This window comes from Echiichthys vipera (genome assembly GCF_963691815.1).
Source record: "Echiichthys vipera genome assembly, chromosome: 5".
Classification (NCBI taxonomy): domain Eukaryota; kingdom Metazoa; phylum Chordata; class Actinopteri; order Perciformes; family Trachinidae; genus Echiichthys; species Echiichthys vipera.
Window position 1 is genome coordinate 31,010,488 of NC_139830.1, and position 16,115 is coordinate 31,026,602.

The 16,115-nt window shown below is 41.9% G+C and overlaps 1 protein-coding gene across 1 annotated transcript; it reads right to left on the reverse strand.

Moving 5' to 3' along the window:
* Positions 1–137: 137 nt before the first annotated feature.
* Positions 138–16,106, reverse strand: phf12b (PHD finger protein 12b). The gene is made up of 15 exons (XM_083913491.1): positions 15,470–16,106; positions 14,990–15,171; positions 13,210–13,282; positions 12,618–13,074; positions 12,299–12,419; positions 12,075–12,207; positions 11,787–11,951; positions 10,787–10,930; positions 7,922–8,663; positions 6,722–6,826; positions 6,475–6,621; positions 5,062–5,157; positions 3,729–3,811; positions 3,464–3,602; positions 138–1,281 (listed from the first exon to the last, which is right to left on the reverse strand). Exons 1-15 carry the CDS (start codon positions 15,533–15,535, stop codon positions 815–817), a joined length of 3,120 nt encoding a protein of 1,039 aa, XP_083769617.1. The 5' UTR covers positions 15,536–16,106; the 3' UTR covers positions 138–814.
* Positions 16,107–16,115: the final 9 nt, after the last annotated feature.

A 16,115-nucleotide genomic window follows, 5' to 3' on the forward strand; every position in this document is an offset into this window, starting at 1 on the left:
CTTCAACTACTCAATTATAACATTTACCAGTAGTCTAAGGAGGATCCTAAAAAGTCCAAAAAATTAAAAGCACAGAAATCCTGAGTTTGTTCTTAGAAAATCTTTCTGTATTTACAGGTTTGAACAGACAAGCAGGTACAGACAAAGAGTGCTTATATACAGAGCAGCACAAGATGTTAAAATGAGTGCTAAAACAATACAGTATTTACAGATGGACTACAGCGGAAAGTACAGACTAAGAACAAGTTTTATCACAAAACTTCTGGTACTCTACACAGTATCACAAATTCCATGAACTGTAGTTAAAAACCAAAAAATGGTAATTTTACATGAATCCAATGTTTCTCCAATTGAGAGACACTGAATTATATATATTTACATTATATATACATATTATAGTGTATAAGCATGTATGGTTTCATACAGTACATATATAGCTACCTATGGTGCAAAAGCAGCAAAAGAAAATAGAATGTATGGAATTCAATACTACAAAATAAAAGCTTTGTGCTAAATGAGCTGACTGACAAAATAATGTTACACCATACATAACCAATATACTGGCAAAATAAAAATTGAGCGTATGTAAATAATGTTCACTCAAAGTCCAAACGGTCTGAAGTGAACAGAGAGTTACTGGTCAGTCATTCAAAAACAGAAGAGATTGTCAATAATACTTCAAGTTCATGCAAAGATATAAACCATTAAAAATGAAAAAATAAACTTTTCCCTGTTGACCAACCAGCTGTGCAGCTTTCCCTTCATTGTGTCTCGGAAGGTGCAAAACAAAAGGAGGGAGGGCATGACTTGCAGGTTATGGAATAGAGTTGGAGCGCAGTACGGGCACTTGGTGGGGAGGGACAGTCTCAGTGTCGGCCTCATCCAGGCTGGAGGGGCTGCTCACTGTGGCAGTGTTGGGCGGTGGTGGTGTGATGGTGGTGACCGGGGTAGTGCTGGTAGTGGTGCTGACCATGCTGCTGCTGGTGCTAGTGCAACTGGCAGCAGGCATGGTTCTGTGCTCCTCTTTGGGCTGCTTACTGGCAAACTCTGTGATGCTGAAGACAAACTGGAGGCAGCCCAGTTTAATGTAGCTGCCATGGTGGAGAAGGGCCGTGCCCTCCCATCCTGCTCCGCTGCCTCCTATCAGGCTGGAGCTGCTCACTTTACAGCTGCACAATAGCTCGGAGCCGCCCTGAGGGTGGCTGCTCATCACTCCGCCAACCGGCAACAGACCCACCATCGAGCCAGGACCGTCATCATCCTCACGCTTCTTACTGCGACCTGTGCCAGGAACACAGGGAGAAATTTGGAATCAGGCCCCACACAGGCTGTGATGTGAATTCTATCACGACAATTTTTTTTGCTGTTGTTTCTGCCTGTTTAAGGGAAGGTTTTCAGCACTACTATTGCTTGTGGGGGAAATGCTGTGTCTTTGTTAAGTGTCCTGAGATAACTATAAATAAAATTGGTTATTTTGGCTTGACTATTTAAAAATGGTGCCCATAATGATTCTCTCTGACCATCAGTAGTCTGCAGAGTTTTAACTTTACCTTTAGTTTTGGCTCAGCTCTCTTGGAACCTTGACCGAGGTGGTACAAAAATAAGCACCAGGTCATTTCTACAACTTTTACGAATGAAAACCAAAAAAAGAACACTTCCAAGTGATGGCAATGTGGCATAAAAGTGATAAGTAAATGGATACAGGTTTTTATGTCACTAGATTCAATTCTATTTTATTTACAGTGCCAATTCATAACAAAATTTATCTCAGGACACTTTACATATGGAGTAGTAGGTAAATATCACATTCTAGGACTTATTTATGATTTACATAGAGCCAACAATTCCCCCCATGAGCAGCAATCCTGTGCAGTGGCAACAAAAAACTTCCTTTAAACAGGCAGGAACTTGATGATGGCGTCAAGTGCTAATACAGTTGTCTTGCCAGTACAGAAGCATTAGCAGTGCCCATTAGACCAGAAATGATGGCAGTAACCAACGTCAATTCATAGCAAGGTAATAAGTGATTAGGAGCTTCCATGTGAAACATTTACTTTGAGTTCAACTTGACAACAGCTAACAGGTCCAATCACAGTTGACCTTTGAAGAGGCGGCTGCATGCTCGAATTAACAGTGTAATATATCACTTTTTTTTGAAAAACAAAAAGGACCCCTAGGAGTAGATGACTGTGTTCTCAATTTTTTTTTTCAAACAAGTGGTAGTTTTCCTTTTCCCTGTAACTGTGATCAGCAAACCTTTCAATTCAACTAGTCAGCTGAGGTTGGTGCTGCTTCCTCATTCCACCTTTGTATATTTGGATTTTCTGATTAAAATGCAGTTTGCTGCAATAATTAATTTTTTTTCTGCAGCGGAGAGGTGTGTTCATGTGTTTCAAGTGGGAAGAAATTATTTGTAAACATGGTTCAACATGTCACACGACTCTTTGGTTACTTACTGTTATATACTTGGACACTTATCTTCGCCTTTTTTGCGCAATAACTTTATACACTACTTAAGTGCAATAATTTAATCTTACTGCTCATTTCTGTCATATACAATAATACATATTTTATCTTATACATTTCCTCTACATATAACTTATCTGATTTAACATTCTGTGCATTTATTTGACCTGTATTCTTACATCTACCTCATATTTATTTAGCTAAGAGTTTATTGGTTATCCTATACTGTATTTTTTTTTTATACCTCCCTTGTGTTTTTGTAAGCTGCTGGAAACTCAATTCCTTGCGGGAGTCATCCAGAAGGATCAATAAAGAGAAGTACAAGTCTATTGGCTGTGGGTACCATCTGGCCGCACCTGTATTATACACATATATACACACACAGTATATCCCCAACTTTTAGTTTCGCCACACTTCAGTGGAAGTGAGCTCGGAGCAGCCGCCACAGGTTCTCATAGCCACCTCTTCAGTGTCTGTGTGAGTAATAACATTTGCCATAAGTCACGCTGGAAGATTTATTTTTCAAAGATTTTTTTTTGACACCTTTCAAGCCTTTTATTTGATAGACAGACAGGAAATGGGAGAGAGAGAGAGAGAGAGAGAGAGAGAGAGAGGAGAGAAGAGAGAGAGAGAGAGAGAGAGAGAGAGAGAGAGAGAGAGAGAGGAGAGAGAGAGAGAGAGAGAGATAGAGATGAGAGAGAGAGAGAGAGAGAGAGAGAGAGAGAGAGAGAGAGAGAGAGAGAGAGAGAGAGAGAGTGAGAGAGAGAGAGAGGAGAGAGAGAGAGAGAAGAGAGAGAGAGAGAGAGAGAGAGGAGAGAGATGCATGTTGCAGTTGAATTCATGGCTGAATTCATGCTGAAAGCACAGTTCATATCCACTCTTGTGCCTCTGTAACACAATTGTTTAGACTGCATCAGTAATAACAACCCTCACTGCACATAATAGGAACACATGAGAGCTTTAACAGTTTAAGTGTGTGAGAAAGAGATGTACTAACGTATGATGCCTTGGACTTTAGCCACCAGCCCGCTTGGTGGAGATGGGGAGGCCTTCTCAGAGAAGTCACACGAGTAGAGGACGTTGTCCACTGTGGTGCCGTGCTCGCTGTAGTTGAGCAGCTCGTAATGCTTCGTATTCTAAAAAGAACACACAAACCATTAACACCATGTTCAACTACAACAACAGTACCTCCATTTGTTAGACAGAGATGTAGAATTATGGTACATTACAATAACATACAACAGCAATTTGAAAGCCCATACCTCATCATAGAAAATACAGGCATGTTTCCCCGATATGTAGTTACAATGACCATAGTTTGTAAGGCACACGTCCATGTCAGCACCTTCACAAAAACATTAGAAAGGTAGTTAGCTACAGTTTGTGGAAAAACTCAGCAATGTGCATCTATAGCCCTATTCGGACAGGATACGTTTAATGTGTGGACGTGGGGTAAGTAGTCTCACCATCTCAGGACGTCTGTAATATAAATGGCCAATTCACAAGGGATTAACAAATCCCTGTATTCTACCAGCGGCAGGAGGGGTGAATCATTTTACGCACTGCTTTACCTCCCTGTCTCCATGTACGTGCTATATGGCTTCCTGATCACAAAATTAAGTAAACAGGGAACTAGGATAGAATATATTATCTAAGAAAAGTCATTAGTGCTTCTTCAAGCGCCTCCATGCTCAAAAATGTGAGGTGACTGGCCTGCAAGCTTTAGCCACCCATTAAGCTATCGCTGAGGAAAATTCGTTGAGAGGGGGCGGAGCCTCTCTGCATCAGCTGTATGTTTGGACAGCAGGTGGTTTTTGAGACTGGACGTACTCCGGTGGTAACTCACTTCACAGACAGTAAATGCAGTCTCGCGGCTTGGCTTTGAAGCTGAACTTGAAATTCAAAAGAGCCCAGGGGTCATAATCACAGAACGTGTGCGTGTTAATCGCTCGTCAAAAATTTGTGCCATTAGTGGCCCTACTTTTTACACAATAATACATTGCTCCTGGATTTAGTCTTGTGGCAATGACATTTCCACTGAGAATAGGGGACACACAACTTTGAACATTAGTACAAGATATCAACTGTCACCAAAATTGAAGTTCACCACAAATAGTTCTATAGAACCCCTTTATTTCACACAACAAAAGGAAGCTAAAGCTGTTGGTGTTTGCTAGACCCCAGGAGGTCACAGGCTCTATCTGAGGGTTCACAGAATCATTGCAAGGGCAACAAAGGCTTTTCTTTTTTTGATTGTGAAATACTGGACAGTATTACCACTTCCTGACTCTAAAAACTGTTCCAATGAGAAAGTCACTCTCAGGCTGAACTGCTGGCAACTCACAGCCAAGCAGAGTTACAAGTACACAATCTTTTACTTAAAAAAGGTTCACAAGACCAAAACCCTCTGCTCCAAATACAAGCAGCTGTAAAATAACTTGACTACTTGCCTCAATAAGAAACACAAGAAACTGACCATCCATTTGAGGCCAGTTTCCAATATTTGACAGTTGTCTATATTTGGTGCTATAGACACATCTCAGTCCGTATCATTAAGTATTTAAAGGTCTGTGAGGTACAGTGAGCATGTCTTACCTGATCCTATGTATAACGTCCTATAACACATGCTAACAGCTCCTCCTTTTCCTGTCAGAGGGTAGAAGACAGCTCGGGCCTGCACCTTCTTCTGACCTGGAAGAAGTTCAGGTTGTAAACTTTGGAGCACTTTAAATATTATAAACCAATACTCAACTCTATTTTAAACATGGGAATTCCATTCAATGTTACTAAACCTTTTCCACTCTATAATTAACACGAGACATGATAAGATTTGAAAACAAATTAAACAGCAGTCTCAGCGTGTAATCCCGGCGTAAAATCATCTCATGGTCTTTTTCAATGCTTGCACACAAGCCATCGAGACAATTTTTTTCGGTGTACTAACTAGAGTAGCCAACAGCCGGATGCGGCTAACCTGATTAGCTCAGAGCAGCACGGTGAAGGCATTAAAACAGCTTTTTTAACCACTAATACTGCTCAAAATAACACCAAACCTCTGCAGTAGTCCCTACATAGAAAACAAAGCACCAATGGGCTCCTTCCTTTTGGATTGACTTTGGAAATCCACTTAAATGGACTTTACTGTGAGAGGAGCTGGTACAGGTGCCAGTAGGTATAACTTCAAAACACTTTTTTAATAAACTCCAGGTTCTCCAACTACATTGTTGGTGCTTCGTTTTCTGTGTAGGGACTCTTCTCATGCTACTGCAGAGGTTTTTTGTTATTTTGATGTTTTAATGCCTTCACCGTGCTGCTCTGAGCTAATCAGGTTAGCCACCAACTGTAAGCGACTCTCCCGGATCTCTCCGTTAATAGTTCATACACAAAAAAAACGGTCTCGATGGCTTATTTGATGTATGTACAAGCCGAAAGAGACCATGGGATTATTTTACGCCGAAATTTCACTTTTAGAGAGAGCGCTGTGGACTATCATTTCAGCTTGGAGGTAAGAGACAGTAACGGTAATACTAATATGAAGACTTAATCTATTAATGACTTACATACCCCTTAAGATACTTTAATAATCTTTATAAATGCAAGTGTTTGTTCAGGGACACCTCGGCAGGGCCCAGGAGCCATCCAATTACAGTACACAGATGCAATGTTTGGCGGTACCACTACTTACTTACTAGCCTGTGAATGTTCTCATTTGTCCAGGTCATCGTTATCCCCAAAGCAATTTCAGTCAAAAGCAACTGGACTAGGTTCTTTGTCACCCCTCATCCAATAGGCTTCATCAGTTCATGTACTCATCTGACCAGGCTGGGACTGGTCTTACTTACTACTGTTGCCAGGTAACCTACTTCCACTCTGTACCTTTTCCCGCTTATTGTATTTGTACCCCCCTTGTGTTTCGGCGAATACTGCAATGAACAACTTGTCAAACAGAAACACCTGTGGGCATGCGTGGTGTGTCCGGCAAGTGTAAACAAAACTTTAGTCTCTTACCGTCATGGCAGGGAGACAGGGTTTTGGGGGCAACGCTGGTGGCGGGGGGAGGTGGAGCACTGGGCACTTTCGGGGGGAAGAGCTGCTGGATCCTCTGCCAGGCCAGGAGCTTGATCATCTCTGCATCCAGTTTGTCCAGCTCAATCCCTACACACACACACAGATTTCAAAAGGTAATTACACTGTCACTTTACTTCATCACAGACATGACATTTATCCCTTCTCACTATTGAGTGAGTACACTTACCCCTTTCCTCATCCCTTCCATCTTTCATGCAGCTGGAAAGGTTAGCTATGGAGGATAGAGTACTGGGCAGCAGTGAGCCCATCAGTCCAGAACCAGCCTTTATGTCTGTAGAGGAGAAACATGCCGGGACAGCATGTGGTCAGAGAACTGAGAAGGATCTGGCGGATTGTTCATTCAGTCATTTATGTATGTAGAATATTTCAATTTCAAAATATACATCAATGCTATTTGAGCTTTTGTGTAAAAACCCCTTCCTGACTCATTTCAACCACACCCAATTTTTTCGATTGCACCGTTTCCACGTCTTCATTTATTTGTGATACCACACGCTTGTTTTGCCCTGGCACTTGAAACAACTGGGAAATTGTTGCCAGTGACCACAAGAGGGAGCGGTTTCTTTTTAGAATCATTAAGTGATTGGATAACCTAAACCTATCTTATTTATCTTACTTTCCAACACAACAAAAACTACCTAAAGCACTGTATATAGGCTAAGATAAAGCATATAAAAGCTGACAAACCATGACCAAAGAACTGCCCCAACATTCCAACATTAATAATATTAATTTTAATAGTTTGAGGTGTTTTTAGTTTGTTATATCTATGTACATACATTTGCTTTCCACATTTTAACTTGACAGATGAAGCCTGTCCCCAGACTAGGTTCTTACACCGGAGGTCCTTTTCCTTTTCCCATTTTTTTAGTAAGTGACTTTCTGGAAGAAATGAGTTGTTGCCAGACAAAAGCTATATGCTCAAAGCAGGGACAAGATGAAAGACTGGCATACCAAAGGCACATTTGTTATTGAGATATGATATGATGAAAGGAGAAGCACATTTGTCTGGACTGAAGTATTTTTTGTCTGGTTTGCCCAGACATCATTTGACATGGATTTGGGAGACACGGGTGGAGCAGCCACCGTGGGCTTAGTGTCAATATGTTTCTCACAAAAGAAAACTACATGCTTCAATTTATGTATCTTTAGCTGCTGGTGATGATGATGGGATGATCTCTCGCCAATGACTGCAATGTTTGAATATCAAATACATATTCTTTTGCAGGGTTAATTAAAAAAGACATTTAAATTAATGCAGAAGGCTGCCATGATGCTTAACAGTTATATTTCCAATCGTACAGAACCTCAAATGAACCTGTGAGGCCATTCAGTAGTGATTAGTTTATGTATCGGTGATGTGTACCTGGAGTAGGTGATGACGACCCCAGCTTGGTTGGGTCGTGCTCCTGGCCGCTTTTAGGCGGTGTGTCTGAGCAGGTGCTGCTGGTGATCGAGTAGGAAGGTTTTTCATCACTGCTCATGCACTCCTGGCGCTCTGTCTGGCTCCTGTGATTCTGCTGGCCGCTGCAGGGCCATATCGTCAGGACAGTGGGGCAGTTTTTCTGAGCGCAAGCTTCTGTAGTGCTCTCAGGCTCCTTTTTAACCAATTCTGCTCCTATGTGGTTCACCAGCCCAGAGGCAGGAGCTGAGTCTGGGGGTGTTGTACTAGGCTTTAGTCTATGCTGCAGCTCAGCCTGCCTGCAGGGGTCTGAGGCACTGTTACAGTCTACAGGTCCGTTGGCTTTGGGAGGCTGACACTGCTCTGCTAGAGGTCTGTTGGGTTTCCTACAGTTTTGACAGGGTGTTGTGTTGCATTTACAAACACCCAGCTCTGCAAGTGTGTCCCTTGAAAGGGAGGCCCCCTGGTGGTCAGCGGATGTACTGCAGGGTTTAGAGCAGGGGTCGGGGGAAGAAGTCCTTCCTATAGCAGCCTGAGTTTTCATGTCCGCTGATGTTACACATGATTTAGTACCGGCTTTCGGCTCAGAAGCCCAATCTGCTGACGGTGTTACTGATGACAGGGTGGATGCTGTGGAGGAGGCCTTCTGCCTAATGGATAGGTGTCTCATGATGCTGCACTGGAGGGTGATGACATCCTGAAGCCACTGTTGAATACAGCAGAACCATGTTTTACAACATGAGAAGCAAACATCAACTATTTTTAGAGCACTGTCCGATCTAATGGAGACATAATATTACAGGAAGAAATCAATGTCAGGACTTGTCTTTTGTTGCAATATTTTGAATATAACTTCAAGCTAATAGGATTTGTCACCACCTCTTGGTCTTGTTATACCTGTTGGCTGTTTGAAGACATTGTATGACAAACCGTAAGGTTAGCTTGGCTTACAGACTTTTGCAAAGACTAAATCTTCAATATTTTTCTTGATAAGCACATGTCAAGGTGTGTTTTAACAAAAAAAGATGAACTTTGTATTTCCCTACTTTGAGAGGAGCCTTCATGCATGGCTATTAAGATCACAATTTGATTAATTTAAATCCGCCAATAAATTAATGTAGAATAACTACCTGCATGGCCAATTTTTGCCAGTAGTTCTGAGTTTTAGTAGCAAACCATTCACACAACTATCAGTGATTTACCAACATCTTTTTTTTTTAACAGACGCAAACTCACAAGTGGTGAAAAGGGTGACATGTTTGCGAATTAACACCCCCCTGTGTTTTCTTAAACACTACAGTGATGGATTATTAATATTATTAGACATCACTGTGGCTTCTTTCCTTTCAGTTAAGAAACTGTGTTGTTCGGTGGTACATGCCACAACCGGCACAGCAATAGGCCTAATGCCAGTGGTCAAAAGTAATTAAGTACATTTTCTCAAGTATTGTACTTAGTTACAATTGTGAGGTACTTGTAATACTAGTAGTATTTCCAATTTATGCTAATTTACACATTCACACTATATTTGCTTAATTAAGTTACTTTACAGATTCTGATTATTAACGCACAATATTATCAACCAATCAAATAGGATACATTGTTATAAAATAAGTAATAAAAATTGAGCCATACCTTTATCATTATTTATTTAAATAATTTCCCAGTCTGGGATCATTAAAGTAATTCTATTCTATCAGCTGCAACTTTGGATATTTACATTAATCTGTTAATATATTATTCTGAAACAGGCATTTCTGCATAATGAGTACTATTACTTTTTGTACTTTAAGTACATTTTGATGCTAATACTTTTGTACTTTTACTAAGTAACATTTTGAATGTTGTACTTTTATACGTAACAGTATTTCTACAGTGTGGTATTACTTCGGAGTATTTTTTCCACCACGGTCTAGTGAGGACTAATAATATCATAGGTGTAGTGGTGTCTTTCCTTGGACCAATAATGATTTATTTCTCCTCCGAACGGCTGTCTAACAAGTCGCTGCAGTTACATATCTGACCCAATTCACATTGGAGCATCAAACGCAAATATTTAACACTCGTTGTTTGGTTTGGTGACTTAGAAACATGGGTCCTATTTCATAAAACGTTCATCATTATTTTCCTCGTAACGTATGAAAATGGTGGTCGTTCAAATCAGTTAACAATACAGATGCAGTGGGAATTGACTTAACTCGGAAAAAGTATTCTGATTCATTCTTAACAGACGTTGTAATACACTGACGTGCTAACAAGCTGATGGACAAATGTATCACAACACACTTAAAAAGTTACTTGACAGCCTACTTACTGACTAACTTGATTTGTCCAGTTAACATTAGTGTAGCAGGTTATGGTATTTAAACAGCATATTACATCGATGGCAGCAAAAGTTATCTCAAAATTGTAGAACTGCCAAAGCTGTTTACATCCATAAAGAAGAAGATGATGCCGTTATCTTGATTGTGATTTGTCAAAAGCCCTGCGACATAGCATCAAAGATGTTTTATTAAGATTGCAAGAGCTCAAGAGACTTTTATGGTCTCACTTCAGTCAGTGGGAAATTAGCCTATGTCAGATTATTGTGAAAAAGTTGATTGTATTGTGCTGGCCATTCCCACACCCCCCGAAAGTAAAAACATTTCGGATCTACATAATTCACATGAATAACATATTTTGATTAAAAAGAGCAAACTTCGCAGAAAAGCGACTAGTGTGAAGGTATGTAAACAGCGCATGTAAGATACAAGCCATTGTTGTAGATGACTCTTATTAAACCGATTCAAAATGACATATTTCTCCAACTGTGTCATGTTGTGTGCCTACCTCTTGCTGCTCAGCCTCTGTGGTGAGGTGCTTTGAGGGCTGATGTTCAGGCACGCCACTACAAACCAGCTCCAACTGGCGCACCCCTGCAGGAAGCAGCATGGGGGGAGGATTTTGGTACTGGGACTTGATGGCATCTGGCACCTGAACCCAAACAAATTGGTAGACAAAGAAAAGTATGTAACATATAGGGTCAAAAAGTGGTGGGAATTTTGATTTTTACCTATTTTTCTGTACACACGCTGGGAAGCTTTCCGTGGGAATTACCAGGAATAAACTGGACATTTTGGGGTAATTTATGCCAACTGTATTTAACCGTGCACTCTTCTTCATCACATGCACAGATAATTGGCACCTGCAGGGCTTAATGTCACGCCCTCATGCATTCATTCTACTCACAAAATAGATGGAGTCAAAAATGTAATTTTAAAAAGTTGTATTACAAATGTATATGCTTATGCAAATGCTTATATTGTGTATTATGTTTAGATTTATGTCTGTATATGATAAGGTAAATACAGTTAGCATATAGTGACCAAATATTTCCAGTTTATTCCTGTTAATTCCCATGGAAAGTTTCCAACTTTGAATATTCCCAGAATTTTGCAACCTTGCTCACGTTCAGATTGTGTTAGAGCACCCTGTCAAGGTAGATTTACATCTGAGGACATATTGTTTCAGATGGCGTGATAGAATTCATGTGTAGAAACTATTTGCTGCAGTATTATTTTCAGAACTGCCTGTTGTTCCATCTTTTCTATCGTGTATTTAGCGAAAGGAAACCAAGACAGGACTGGAGAGTCCTGTCCAAAGAATCAATTGTAAAAGACAAGAATTATCAGTTCTTGCATGAATCGACTTCACCATCGCCATCTGTGCAACATAGCCTATTTAGGATATCCTTTACACGCCTAACCCCCACCCCTGGACAAATATTTAAGACAGAAACAAACTGGAACCACAAGCTGTGTACACCCTCACACTGACGCGGCCGATCTACCTTGATGGTCTTCTTGTTGTGCTGGTGGGTTGTGCGGCGGTTGGGTGCGTTCTGTCGATGGACTCTACGCAGGAAGTCCAACTTGACGGCGTGCTGGGACATCCTGTCCTGGAAATGGTCGAAAAGCTGACAGCGGCTGGACAGGCTCAGGCTCCTCTGATTCAGCTGGACACCAGACAAACATGGAAATGGAAATCTAATCATCACCATCTTGGCTGACACAAACAAACAAAAAAACACGTCAAGAAAAAGGTTGATTCCGCTCTGAGCAAAGACCATGCTGCTTACCACTAAGTGCTCAACATGGTTTGGACACATCCATTTGCCCGCAGGTAAAGCTGTGAGTGGAGGATCCAGACAGTCCATGTGGAACAAAAGGGGACAATAGTCACACTGGATCAAAGGTGCCAACCTGCAACTCCTGCGAGAGGAAGACAAAAGAAAATCAGAACAAGATATGAAACATTTCAGGCCTGTGTACATCTTTGCACATACTGTAATCTGGCACTAACCTGTTGCATGAAAAGCAAACTTTGACTGGTAGAGGGACCAGACCATTGGGATCCAGTTCATGCTGAGGCCTCCTGAATGGTTTACCAAGTAGTTCCTCTTTTCTCCGACGTTTACTGCTTCCTAGAAATCAAAATGTGGCAGAGAAACAATTCAACCCAGATCTCTTTATGCTGTCATGTAACAGAAATCTGAAGCTCTCAATACATTCCAGGACACATTTTGTAGCTTTTTTTATTTGCCTTTACATTTGAGTATTGTCGTAATAAATACCATATGATTTCACAGTGAAAGTTTAGTAACAAATTGAGACTGACTGACCTGGTAGTGCAGTGGTGCAGGTGAGCTCACTGGGCAGCTGGAACTGCGTGGGGTTTCTCTCCATAGCGGCTGCTATTAGCAGCTGAAAGGGCCTCTTGAGGAGGCGTGGAGTCGGACCAGATAGCGTAGCACCCTCAAGTTCTGAGCCCTGAACTTCATCCTCGGGTTCTGCTGCCTCCTCCTCCCCGTCGTTCTGCTCCTCGGAGGGGGTCGGGGTGGACGAACTGTTGGAAGTGGGTGTTCCAGGCCGGCTGCTCGGCCTGCTGCTGGTCCTGCGGTCCAAGAGGCGTACCTGGGCCACACGAAGACCAGGCCCCGCCGCTCCAGCCCCTGGAGGCAGTCCGTCGAGCCGCAGTGGGCCAGCATTGAGCTCCAGCTCTACAGCCGGGGAGACAGAGCGCTTAGATGAGGACTTCTCCGGTAGACCGTTGGTCTGTTCTGACTTCTGCTCTCGCTTCTGATGGCAGCAAATAAAGACCAAAAGATCAGTCCATATAGCCTACAAGCACATACTTCAAATGGTACATTTCGACAGCATGACAGCAACGCTGGTGGAGGATTGGATGTGTAACAGAGAAATCCAGCCACTCACCTTTTTTCGAACATTGCAGCGGTGACACATCCATTCCCCTGGGGGAAGCATTTCTTCACTTAAAGGTGGGTTGCTGTGGTAAGAAGTTACAGAACGTTAATCACTGACTAGGTTCAAAATCAATGCAGGCAAATGCAGTAAGTAATTCTTATTATGATTTATTTATTCTATCAATACAGTCATGACAATATGCTTCACACTGCTGTTGTCGAGTATCATGTGTGGAGGAAAATTGTGATTGATTACTACCCCTGTAATCAATTTGTTTACATTTGTATTACAACAGCAGGAACATGAATTAATAATATGTGTAAAGATTTAAATATACCAATTAACTATACATAACATTATACATTTTACAGCTAAATTACCATAGCAAATTTTACCTTAATTAATTTTAGACCAAGAAAGTATTTTAAAAAATGGTGCCATGGTAAAAGTGTCAAAGAGACAATGTCATGATTGAATTATTATAAGCAGGACACACCTGAGGCAAAGACAATAACCTACAGCAGACTACAATCACCCAATCATAGGCAAAATGTATCTGTGCAATTCTACCTTTTAGATAATACACATCAAAGCAGCATGTTTGATTTTTCTCCCAATATGCAGCGATGAGATAACTACTAGTTGTGAAGAGGAAGCCAGTCAGCCCCGACCATATATGGTTAAAACGGTTCAGTTTGGTCGTTTCCAAGTGACAGTCCGGACAACTCTTCCAAATGCCACAGTTCAAATAATCGTGCGAGCAAAGGTTTAACGTTAACGGAGAGCCTTGTAAAGCGGCACCGGTGAGATGCTAGAATAGGATGACCTTTACAACAACATGTGCACGACAAACACTGCAATCACGCAACAGCATCTCAGAAAATGACCAAACATTTCGTCCGTGTTCTTGATTAACAATTGTTCGCAAAGCTGAATGTTTAAGGTTGGTAAGATGGCGGTGGAATAGGAAAAAAGAGCAGGGAGGTCGCCATATTGTAAACAGAGGCTGCCTCGACTCCATTTTTAGCAGCAGCGGCTCCAATAGCTGAAGCCGACAGGAAGGGAGCAAGCTAATTTCTAGCCACCTTTAGCCCCTACACGTCTTATTAGCATACATTTTTGTAGGTACGCTCTTAATAAATACGATCAACCATATAGGCATATATAACGGAACACGTTCCCCAAAGAGTGAGGAAACAACGGTTGCCTCCTTTAAACCATTCGACACCGACATAGCTGTAGATCAAATTGGCACTTGTTGTATTTTCTCGCCAAACCCCATTCAATAAATCTCGAGCTTAATGTTCGCTCGCATTTAGTTCTACCGAAATTATGACTTCGCGATACATTAAAATATATTTAGATGTGCTGGTGAATTCGGCATTTAAGTAATACCCCGGGTACAAGTAAATTCTGATTTACAGCAGGAAGGCTCGCTACTGCCCTCCTCGGTTCAGTTGTATGGGAAAGTACAGAATGAATATGGGGGATCCACCGATGGGTACAGTTGAAAAAACAGCGGATGTTGCGAGTAATAACGAATGGTAAATCCTTTTCAGGGCAGAATTTCATACACGCATTTCCAGTGTTACATGGACATTACACTACAGCACCAAGGAGAGCAAAACGTAACTTCATCAGGGAAACAACCACACTAAAGTTAGCATTCAGCACTAATGCATGCTGCTAACGCAGACTCGAAGTTGCAGCAACCTGTCTGTTTCACACTCAGCGTGTATGTCCTGTCTCTTAGCTTCCTGTTTCTTTTGTTCCAATAATTCTTACTCACCAGCACTGAAGGTGGAAGGCTGCAGGACAGTGGTCACAGCACAGCAAGTCTCCCCCCTCCCGGCAACTATCGCAGGTGTCGTGGTTGGTGGCCCTGCCGCTCCTCCGGACGTCTCTCACCAACTTTCGACTCCGTTTCTCTACCTCCTCGGACTTCGGGGGCGCCAGCAGCGTTTGGATTTGCTGTAAAAGTTGTTCAACTCTTTAGTAAAAGATCACCGCTGACATTTTGCCCAAAGAGTTGCAAAATATGCAGTTTTGTGCCCGCTGTGCCATTCATGCTAAGCATGGGAAGATCTGTAACGTTTACGTTTGGCCTCCACTATCAACCCACACTATGTAGTTAGCTAACCGAGAAAAGCTTGGCAGCAGGCAATGGTGGTCTGATGATAACGACAATTAATACAATGGGAAAGACATTGTGTATTAGCAACAAGAGAATATTTCATTTCATTAAGGCCTCCAAGCAGCGCAGTCTCACCTCCATTAAGCCCCCAGAGGTATCCAAATCGTACACAATCGTCGGGGTCTCCATTTTGTCCCACATTCATCCAGGTGCAGACGTTGCAAAAGGAATTTGCGATATAAATGCTTAAAGATTGCACACGATGACAGTAGACCCCACAGTAAATGTATTTTTCCAAATGTTTTGACCAGCGGATGGCTAGCCAAGCGATGCTAACTATCGTTAGCTGGCGAAAGGAGCTAACTACGAAGGCAAGACGTTAACCAGTCAAGGTTGTGAAGCTAGTGGTCTCACTAGCTTGTGTTGTGGAGCCAAAAAACAACAAAAATAAACGATACTCCTATAATTGATACACTGGCTTCTTAGCACCAGCTCTATGAGCTGCGCCAAGCATACATACAGTATTTCAGATCAACAGACCGTTGCTGTTCGCTACAGAATCCATCTGCGGCCTAGCTGGCCAGCCATGATTCTTGTTTCTGCTCCTGCAAAAAGGAGCCTTGTAAATGTGCAAACCCCTCCGCTCCCATTGTCAACACAAGATGAAGCCAAAAAATACAGAAGGAAGTTCGTCGTGGCGCGCTCCGATGCACGGTTTCCGATAGCGTTCGGAATGTATAATCCTCAATTCAAGTTTGTGGAGATGCAAATTTGGTTGATG

What these genes read in the sequence shown, in the direction of transcription:
- phf12b (XM_083913491.1), bottom strand. Translation starts at nt 15,535, where the DNA reads ATGTGGGACAAAATGGAGACCCCGACGATTGTGTACGATTTGGATACC. An exon ending in GCCTTCCACCTTCAGTGCTG is followed by an intron (nt 13,283 to 14,989) that starts GTGAGTAAGAAT and finishes TTCTTACCACAG; the next exon opens with CAACCCACCTTTAAGTGAAG. An exon ending in ACCATGTTGAGCACTTAGTG is followed by an intron (nt 11,952 to 12,074) that starts GTAAGCAGCATG and finishes TCTGGTGTCCAG; the next exon opens with CTGAATCAGAGGAGCCTGAG.